Raw genomic sequence first — 10,273 nt, 5'->3', positions numbered from 1 at the left:
AATTACTTTATTAAGACCTAAGTAGCCTTTAATTAACTAATTCTAAACCTTAGATATAAATTAATTATTATAATAAATATAAGAAATTCTTTAAGCTTAGTATAATATTTATTAAACTTTTTCTATTTATTATTAATTAATATCTAAATAAATACCTAGTAGTTTAAAGGTAAGCTACTCTTTTATAATATACTTAAGGTTAGTACCTTACTTATTACTTATAAATACTTTAATAAGATAGCTCTAATACTCTTTAATATTTATATATATTTTTAAGATAAATAAACCTTATTTATTAATAAGTTAGGCTTATTCTTAAACTTATATATATTACTTATATTATTTTTAAAAGAATTTCCTTTTTCCCTTTTAAGCTATAATATAGCTTTCTTAATTAGGCCTAATATATTAATAATCTAGAGATTACTTAGCCTAATATTAAAGGTATATAATTACCCTTAGAGCTATTATATAGGGTCTAATCTAATAAAACTTACCTTCTATCTATGACTTTATCTTAATCTAGCTATTAAGGCCTACTATCTTACAGTTTATGCCTTGACCTGCAGGAGGCTTAATAGTCATAAGACACAGTGAGTCTCCATTATGTCCTCGACAGTCTCATGCAGGAATCTGCCAACCCCGGTCCGCTTCGGACCGTCCAGGCTCTTCCACTTACAACATGACTGAGTCGGTTACGGACTGCAGCCCGATACAGACACAGCTTTCCCCCCAGCCCCCTGGAGAAGCCACCACCCTGTGGCTTTCTGTGGCTTTCTGTGACTTTTCTTTTGCGGGGTAGACGCCAGCCGCTAGGTCCGTGCTAAACCGCAGGGGTGGCAGGCTCCATGCAGCACTAACGAATAAACTTTGATCAAAATCCTACAAGGAAGAGGGCTGCCAAGAGGGACAAAGACGATATCTCCCACTCCTCTCGGCCTGGTATGTCTGTGGCTTGCTCTGCTCACTCGTCATATTCACCATTCACGCTCCCTTTCAATATCCCTTCACGTGACAGCCCTGGGGAGGGCAGTAAAACATGCCTAAAGCTACATTGCGGGTCCATGAATCACGTTGTGTCTCTCCTCACTGATATCGTTTGAAGCTGGCGTCATGGACGAGAGTCCTTCTCCACCATCAGCATCCGCATATTTCGAGCTCAGCTGGGCCATCCTCAGCACCATCGGACTAGCCAACGTCGTCCATGGTTTTATGGTCATCGGCATCATTGGCCGGTCCCGTATTGTATTTGTACCCATCACCGTCTCGGCCGCCGGAGCCCTCGCCAATGGGCTGTGTTACTACGCCTTCTACTCCAACTACGCACTGGAGGGGAAGCTTGCTGCTTCTGCCTTTGGTGATTTCTTCTGGCTGGTGAGTCGCACGACAACTGAGACGGCGGTCCACGGCCGCATGTGCACGAGAGGAAGAAGGCCTGCTGACCAAGCCCCCCTGCGTCGGGCACAAAATAGATAGAAGAAGCCGGCCTATCGTTGTACAGCTATCTCATCCTCATCAAGATCCTTGACTTTCGCAGTCGAGCTGTGTTTCAGGCCTGCTACTGGGCAATAATTGTGGTCGTCTCCGCCTTGAAGCTCGCCATTCTATACTACCGTATCCGATTACTGTTAGCCCCATCCGACGACTTGATAACCCTCATCGGCCGCTTGCACATTGGTTACTTTGGCGGCATCGCGGCAGCGGAATGCATCAGTGCCGCTCTGCTGTTGAGACACTTCAGCTCCGCGTATCGGACATCCTCCGTCATTGCACTACGTGGTGGGCTCTTCAAGTATTTGATGCGGAGCACCGAAATACGTGTCGCAATGCTCTGCTTGATTGGTGTTTCTCGAGCGATAACATATTCGTTCCAGGCCACCGCGCAGAGTGCCACTACCTTGGCGGGGCAGTTTGATCGTTTCGCGGCGACCTTGGAGATGCTTTTCCCTGTTGTCATGTAGTGTGTTGAACCATTTACCCTCCTAGCTCAAGTTGATAGCTAACTGGTGCCTTGCACCACAAGTATCGACCTTTTGGCATCGCGACTAAAGTTCGCAGACGACGTACGGGCAAACTCAAGAAGCCTCCAAAGATGCTCAACCAGCGGATCAAGAGTCCATCGCCAGCCAGCAAGTGTCTTGAAGAACACTGATACATGGCATCTCGAAGATCTTGAATATGGCATAGAGATGTCGTGTAGGATGAAGAGGAGCGACGAATCGATGATCACACAGGCGGCACCTCAGACGGGAATCAAATAACCGCGCGGAGTTGCTGAATGAGCCGAGAACAAGAAACGTTGTGAATGAAATCTTGCATGTAAAGACTGAGGAGATATTTGCATTCATCGTCAACCTGGACAATACGTGCATTCCCTCAACCCTACAGATTAAGACTATCGAGCTCGGAAGCAATGATGTAACATTTGATCCAGCTTTGCGCTGGCGTACTTGTCAATGTACCTGTTTCGAAGGAAAGGGAAATATTGTTGGTCCTGAGCACCTTGAAACCCCCAAGGTTCTGTGTATTGATCTGTTGGTCACTTAAACAGCCAAACTTCTATGTCCTAGGGTTCAGTGCCGCACTGTTGCTATCTGCACGCCACCTCCAAACGCCATTCTCGCCCCACCGCATCCTGCGCCATTGTCTCGTACCACGGGTTGACATCTCGCTGTTGGGCCCGGAGGTGGAAGAGCAGCCAAGTTCGTGGCAGGTACGCCGCGAACCCCGTACTTGTTCTGTTTCACGGAATCGGTGGGAGCCGTGGCGTTTGTTTGCTGATGCTCTAGAATCCCGAGCCATTGCGCTCGACATCAGCGCTGTTCTTCTTGACAAGCGTATTGACCCCAATAGTGCTGGCAAAGGTGGTAGTTGGTTTCCACTTGGTCGACGTGCGAGGTGTAGTCTCTTCCATCATCTGATCGACCTGCTCAAGAGTTAAACCCTTGGTCTCCGGGACGAGGAAATACGAGTAGATAAAGGCGCAACTACAAAGGCCACCCCAAACAAAGAAGACAGAGGACTTCATGTTTCCCTTATCTTCCCCAACCAAGAAAGGTGTGATAACGGCAATGATAGTATTCCACAGCCAGTTAGAAGCGGTAGAGAGCCCAACGCCGCGGGAACGAATAGGCAAGGGGAAAATCTCCCCGATGACGACCCACGCACCAGGACCCCAGGTGGAAGCAAAGAAGAAGATAAAGATAGCGATAAAGGCGATTTGTGCATTGACGGCGGAGATGTTATCGGCGATGGCATGGTCGGGAACCTCCGGATCCGGGTGTGTCCTGTTAAAGCCGACAGTGACACCGACGATGGCGACAAGGAATTGGCATACGAGCATGCCGAATGCGCCGGCAATAAGAATGAAACGGCGGCCAAATCTCTCAACAGTCCAGAACGATATAGGGGTAGAACAGACGTTAACAAGGGTGAAGATTAGGGAGATCAAGAACGAATCGCTGATAGCTCCAGTAGACTGAAGGAACTGAGTCGAGTAGTAAAAGATGAAGTTAACGCCGGTCCTGATTACCATGTTAACGTCCGACCCATTAGTTGGGGGCGGATGGTGGGCATTGTTAGTGGAAAGTAGGACAACACACCATTGTTGCATCATCTGCAAAGAGGTACCCAGGATCGTTCGGCGCAGGTTAGACTTAGCCTCAAAAAGGCTACCCCGGAAGCAGCTGGCCCAGCTTCCCAGCCAGGTAGTCGATGGGATAAGGGCTCGTTCATACTCTTCATTGGCGATGATCTCGGAAAGTTCAGCCTGAACGTAGTGGGAATCCTCGGGCTGCCCGCGGATGCGGGATACAGCATAGATCGCGTTCTGCACTTGACCCTTCTTGATGAAATAACGAGGCGAATCTGGGAGAAAGAGGAGGCCGCCACCCAGGACCAAAGCCCATGGGAATTGGATCGCGATGGGGATTCGATACGCGCCAGTGTCGTCGCGGTTTTGGGTAGCGTAAACAACACAGGAAGCGAGTAGGATCCCAATCGTGATGCAGAACTGGTATCCCGCGACGAGGGCACCACGGACCTTGCGGGGACACTGAAAACGGGACAGGAAAGTCAGCATGTGCAATCATGATCACTGTCATGCAGTGCCGCGTGGACAGGACTTACAATCTCAGACATATAGAGAATGACAATAGCAGACTCAAAACCAACGCCGAAACCGGCAATAAGACGGCCAGCCACAATAGGGGCAAGTGCAGAGGCCGGATTAGTTATCATCTGGATTACCACCCCGATCATATAGATAACGCAGCCGAAAATGATGGTCCACTTGCGGCCGATGAAGTCGGCCATGTCACCCGCGATCAGAGCGCCGAAGAAAGTGCCGCAGGATAGGATCGAGACGATGAGAGAGCTATGGCTCTCGGAGAGCTTGTCGACCCCGGGGCCTTCGACAGCCTCAATGAAGATAGAGGAGCCATTCACGCCGTTGATGTAGCCAATATCGTAACCAAAGAAGATGCCCCCGAAAGACGCGAAGGCGCAAAGCAGGTAGGCTTTCCAGGTAACGGGTGCCTCGACGTGATCGACGTCCTCGGCGGTGTGCAGGGCGACAGAACCCGTGCGGGCCTCCACAGCAATGGTCTCGGCCTTGCGTTTGGGAGAAGACATGATGAGGCCTTATCTCGACTTGTGTTACGGCTCTGCTATCGCCAATGCCTTATGATGGCGGGAAAACGATGATGAGGTCTGTGGGAAAGAGAAGAAAGAATGGGAATGAGAAAGTCGTGTGACGCGGATCGAGTGAATCAGTACGATGGCTAACAGTTTGAAGAAGATACAAGTGGCTGCCAATAATGTGAATTTAGGACGACGGTTGGGCTAAAGGTTCACCAGTAGGATGGGCAGAGATTTATATCATGCGGCTGGCCAAAAGATGAAGCAATCCTGACTCCGATATGCCTGAAGCACACGCAGTTTGTGGGGCCCCACCGTTGATTTAAGATCGCTCCCCAATCGTTCTGGAAACATGGGCAGAGGCTGGGGTGGCAGGTCTAGAATGGACCGCCTGCACAGTATTCGTGGAACATGCGAAGAAGCACCATGGAAGTAAGCTAACACGACGCCCGACTCTGCGGTCGGCGACCGCGGGTCGAGCGACTCGGACCGTCACGGGCCGGATGAGGTTCACGTAACGCACCAACGCGCCAATGGGCCGGCCTAGAAGAACTTCCCAGGTGCACAGATGAAACTGTACATGGATTGAATGAGGTTAGAAGCGTGGCGAGGGCTTAAGGCGACTTGACAAACAGAGCCGTCGGGTAATTTATCACGTAGCGTGGCGTGATCCTAGCGCTCTACATCTACCAGGATGTTCAGGGCTGCTCTTTCAGTCTTTCCTCGTCAAAACAGGCCCAAACTTCCCCATTTCGAGCAGCTTCGGGATGTTGCTCATCTGCGTCGGATCGGTTCAATTCCACGTGGCAGGCCCAAGGGCGCCAACTTGCTTACGCCCTTCTTCTACCTGCCGGAAGTGCACCGCGTCTCCGCCTGTATCGATAGCACACCGTCTTGGAGGTGGCCGGAGCACAAGCCGGCCCTTGAGACGCTTACGACACTGAACATCGCCTTTGTCCATGCCAAACACCTCGGCACGATCCTATCTGAGAAACCCTTCGGTGGGACTGGCGCGGTTGGCCATGTACTCATTCTACTAACGGCCACTGGGTCAGCCTGGACGAGATAATGGCTGCCCTCCAACACGTCCAGAAAACGCTCATCGAACTAAAAGTCCTAGGCTCATGCAAATATCTAGGCTTCTACCGCATGGTATCCTTTAAGAAATTAAAGACGCTTGAAATCCCATTGGCATTCCTGGCCGGCCTTTCCGCCTCTGTTCCGCCGACGCATATCGACGAGACCTTGCCGACAACCGTCGAGCACGTTGCTCTTAGCGACGACTTTTGCAAAGAGCATGATTGGCGAGGTGAACAGCAGCTAGAGGTATATTCTTTGTGGATGGACAATTTGAAAACTGTGACGTCACGGCTCCGAAGGTTCGTGTGGGTGACGATGCTGAGGGACACGGTGGTGGAGTGGTACAACAAGTCCGTATTAAAAGCACGCATTTTGGCTGTGTATGGTAAGGCTGGAGTCGAAGTTGAAGTTGTTCAGCGCTATGACAATTTAGAGAGAAAACATTTGAGCTGGGACTAGTAAGAATGGCCTGTTATTGCTACTAAATGTTCGAAGATGGACGAGAAAAGTAGTGTTTGCGCATAATCTCGGTATGTTAAGAATATTACTTCTTGGGGGTATATCTTCAAGAATACCTTTAATGAATGCGTATTTCTTCCAAACTTCTGTGCCATTAGTTGACCTCTCCAGACCCAACCTCGAGAGCCTGAGCTCGAACAAGACTATGATACCTCGCTCCCATCCTCATTAACTCGGTATGTGTACCTGACTCCACCATTTGGCCTTTCTCAATGACATAAATCTTATCTGCGCTGCGGACGAAACTGAGACGATGTGCAACTGAGATGGTCGTCCGGCCTCGTGAGGCCTTCTCCAGAGCGTCCTGCACGAGCTTCTCTGATGTGGAGTCAAGGGCAGAGGTCGCTTCATCTAGGAGGAGAACTCGGGGGTTGCGGATGAGGGCTCGGGCGATTGCGATACGTTGTTTCTGGCCACCGGACAGCATCACGCCGCGGTTACCAACTGTGGTTGCGAGGCCATCGCTGGGATTGTTAGCATGGAGCTTTTTGAAGTACGATAAATCACTTACGGAAGAGAAGAGATGAAGTCGTAGATGTTTGCATCCTTGCATGCCTGGATGATGGCCTCATCGGTCTCGTCAGGGCCACAACCGAGAGTGATGTTGTCCCGAATCGTCCCTGAATATATGGTAGGTTCTTGACTGAACGTAGGCCAACGCTCTCCGGTACTCGGCCACGTCAAGTCCTCTGATGTCTTGACCATCGATCTTGAGACTTCCGGAATCAGGATCATACGTCGTTCTAGTAGTGCGAAACATGTGCTTTTGCCGCATCCACTGCTCCCGACGAGAGCAATGTGCTGGCCTGGATGAACAGAGAAACTCAGGCCGTTGAGGATCGGATATCCAGGGCGGTTTGGGTATGTGAAGTGGACGTTTTCAAACTCAATCTTTCCTTGACACTTCTCGGGCAGATGAGTGGTGCTGTCACCCTCAGAACCGTCGATGGTTGGCGTCTTTTGCAGCATCGTGTGAAAGGTCCTTGCAGCTTTCTTTGCCTTTCCAATATCAGTTGCGAAGGAAAAGACCAGACCAGCAGCTTGGGATCCAAAGATGATCTCGGCGAAGCATGCAAAGAACTGGAATATGGAGTATTCGCCATCCGCAATGCGTTGTCCGCCATACCAAAACGCTAGGGCAACGCAGAAGAAGGCAAACGACTGCGACGCTGCATACGGCACAGAAGATTTGAGAATAGAAACGAAACTCTTTCTCTCCTGGGCTTTAAGGTGTTGCTCATAGTGGCGAACGAATTGATCCTCTGTGGCGAGGGCAGCAATGGTGCGCGCTGACATCACGGCCTCGCTGGCGTATGCAGAGGACTGTTTGTGTGCTTCGTGGGATCGCTGGGCGAACTTGGCGATCATCCAAACGCGATAGAAGCCGCAGCCCAGCAGGACTGGTATAGTGGAGATGCATACAAGTGCAACCTTCCAGCCGATGGCTAACGCAATAGCCATGGATGCGATGAGCGTGGTGCAGCTAATGAAGATGGTCCCAAGCGTTGAGCCGCTCACGCCAGAGAGACTCTTTGCCTCGATACCAAGGAGCGACGTTAGAGCACCAGTCTTATTCTCATCTCGTTCGAAGAAAGAAACGTCCTTTTCTATGATCGAGCGAAAGAGTGTGCTTCGAGCTCGATATATGAGACGCTCGGAGCAGATGGCAAAGGACACGCCTTGGATGGTGAGGTTGAAGACGTGAATGAGGCCAACGACGAACATCATCAGACACCAGAAGTTGGCGCCTTCTCTCATAGATGAAACCATGGCGTCAGGTTTGGAAAGCTCGTTGATGACTTTGGCGAGGAGAAAGGCCAGGGTCGGACCACCGCAGCCGGCGAGGATAGAGAATGTTAGGCCGATGGCGAGGAGTTTGGCTTCGGGGCGGTTGAAGGATGCGGTGAGGGACACCAGGGGCCATAGTGACGTTTTAGCATCTTGAGATTTTTGGTCCTCTTGATCTAAGGGAACGATCTCTGTATTATGTCCAGTCTTGTCCATTTGGTGTGGCAGCGGCTCATCTTGCGCGGACTCAGAAGCTGTGCTGTTGACTCCATGACCGGATGGGTGCCCCTCCAGTTGCTGTGCCTCAAAGAGCTTTGAATAAACACCGGTTAGACTTTGAAGTTCACTATGCGTTCCCTGCTCCACTACTTTGCCTTCTGACAAGACAATTATGTTGTCGGCATACGTGATAGTCGAAAGCCTGTGCGAAACCACTATGGTTGTTCTCCCAACAGAGGCCGACTGGATTGCCTCTTTGACAGTCTGCTCAGACTCCAAGTCTAATGCAGACGTAGCCTCATCGAGGAGAAGTACTGCCGGGTTGCGGATCAGAGCGCGGGCGATTGCAATCCTCTGCTTCTGGCCGCCCGAGAGCTGAGACCCGCCCTCGCCAAGTTTGGTGTCGTAGCCCTTGGGGAGATTGGTGATGAAGTTGTGAGCGTTGGCTTTCTTGGCGGCTTCGTGAACTCTGAACTCGAGAGACTGAACCTTTTCTTCGTCCTGGTCTGGAATTCCAAGGGCACCCATTGCGACGTTGTCAAAGATAGAGACTCCAAAGAGCACGGGCTCTTGGGCCACGAGGGCCAGCTTCTGTCGAAACCATCTCAGATTGAGTGTAGAAATGTCTTTGCCGTCGCAGACAACTTGTCCACTAATGGGAGAGTAAAACCTCTCGATGAGGCTGATGATGGTACTCTTGCCAGAACCTGATGGCCCAACAATGGCTGTGGTTTTTCCAGCTGGGATATGCAGATTGATACCATCCATTATGACTTGCTGAGGTCTGGCAGGGTAGATGTGCTTCACGTTGACAAAGTCGATAGATCCTGATATTTGGTCGAGCTTGGCGCCCTCCTCCGAAGTTGGATCGAGAGGTGATTCTCGGTCGATGACGGAATACACCTTAGAAGCTGCCGCAACAGCCCCTGCAAATGCGGGAATATGAGGTGCAATACCGCCAAGAACGTGCGACCCGATAAGAATGGCAAAGGCGACGGTTATGACATCAGAAAGACTCGCCTCTCCCCTGTCGATAAAGATCGAGCCTGTCCAAAATGTCAGGGCATGGCTCATGAAAGTCATGGTTGTGACGATGGCAATCAGCACTGCGACGCAGATCTGAGCCTTTCGTCCCCAAGTCTCGACGGAGATGAGATGCGACTCGAATCTCAAGGCAAACACGTCTCGTACGCCAAGGGCTTTGACGGTTCGAATGGAGCTGATAACTTCTTCAGCGAGACCGCCTGCGATGGAGTAGTTCGCCATTGACTTTCCCTGGTACTTGATGATGAACCGCGTGCATACTGTGCTGGTAACTATGATGCCAACAAGGATCGAGGATGCAACAAGTGTGAGCTTCCAATACTTGATGAACCCAATCACGTAGGCGCTAACAAGCGTAGCAAGCGCTGTGATCACAAACGCCACCTTCTCCGAGACGCCCTCCTGGATATTCTGACAGTCGAGTGAGATCCTCGACGACAGCATCCCGGGCCCGACATTGTCGAAGAAGGCCATGTTCTGTCGCAGCAGGGCGCGGAAATACTGTTGCCGGATCGTGCGTGTCAGACGCTCGCCAACGCCCATGAAGCCGACGGTCGAGATGTATGTGGCGACGTAGGCGCCAATGCCGAGGTAGACGAGGGTCAGGGACTTTTGCGTGAGGACTCTGTCGAATTCGGAACGGGGAATTTCTTGAAGAGAGATTGACTGGAAGAGCCCGGCCATGTCGCCGAAGAGAAGCTGAAGAGTTAGCGGGATAGTTGGTTTGAATTTTTTGGGTCTTACTGGGAAACATGGTAGAATTGCGCCGGCGGCGATTGCGGCAACAGTACAGAAGGCGAGAATCAGGAGGTCTTTCAGAGTTGCGTAGCGGAATAGGTCCTTGAACCCGACGGCAATATTTGGAGTCTCTATTTGGGCTTTCAGCTTTTCCTCCAAAGATTTATCTTCAATTGATGATATCGGCTCGTCGGTCGCCTGAGCTGTCTTGTTGCTATCCATGATGCTGGTGCCGGAGGGTGAAACG

At 50.7% G+C, this 10,273-nt stretch overlaps 4 protein-coding genes across 4 annotated transcripts; 2 read left to right on the top strand and 2 right to left on the bottom strand.

Annotated features, from left to right (window-relative positions):
* Positions 1-1,113: 1,113 nt before the first annotated feature.
* Positions 1,114-1,961, top strand: MRS44_004007 (uncharacterized protein; the record flags this gene model as incomplete). Its single annotated transcript, XM_046283088.2, has 2 exons — positions 1,114-1,374; positions 1,473-1,961. The coding sequence occupies 2 exons, from the start codon at positions 1,114-1,116 to the stop codon at positions 1,959-1,961; spliced, it is 750 nt and encodes a 249-aa protein (XP_046124034.2).
* Positions 1,962-2,785: 824 nt separating this feature from the next.
* On the bottom strand, positions 2,786-4,632 carry MRS44_004006 (uncharacterized protein; the record flags this gene model as incomplete). Its single annotated transcript, XM_065622015.1, has 2 exons — positions 2,786-4,054; positions 4,129-4,632. The coding sequence occupies 2 exons, from the start codon at positions 4,630-4,632 to the stop codon at positions 2,786-2,788; spliced, it is 1,773 nt and encodes a 590-aa protein (XP_065478087.1).
* A 700-nt stretch (positions 4,633-5,332) lies between these two features.
* MRS44_004005 (uncharacterized protein) lies at positions 5,333-6,107 on the top strand (the record flags this gene model as incomplete). Its single annotated transcript, XM_065622014.1, has 3 exons — positions 5,333-5,639; positions 5,759-5,964; positions 6,018-6,107. The coding sequence occupies 3 exons, from the start codon at positions 5,333-5,335 to the stop codon at positions 6,105-6,107; spliced, it is 603 nt and encodes a 200-aa protein (XP_065478086.1).
* Positions 6,108-6,331: 224 nt separating this feature from the next.
* Positions 6,332-10,248, bottom strand: MRS44_004004 (uncharacterized protein; the record flags this gene model as incomplete). Its single annotated transcript, XM_065622013.1, has 2 exons — positions 6,332-6,701; positions 6,749-10,248. The coding sequence occupies 2 exons, from the start codon at positions 10,246-10,248 to the stop codon at positions 6,332-6,334; spliced, it is 3,870 nt and encodes a 1,289-aa protein (XP_065478085.1).
* Positions 10,249-10,273: the final 25 nt, after the last annotated feature.

This window comes from Fusarium solani (genome assembly GCF_023522795.1).
Source record: "Fusarium solani strain SB1 chromosome Unknown bctg00000002, whole genome shotgun sequence".
NCBI lineage: Eukaryota > Fungi > Ascomycota > Sordariomycetes > Hypocreales > Nectriaceae > Fusarium > Fusarium solani.
The sequence above is the reverse complement of the archived record's forward strand: the minus strand, read 5'-3'. Positions and strand labels throughout refer to the sequence as shown.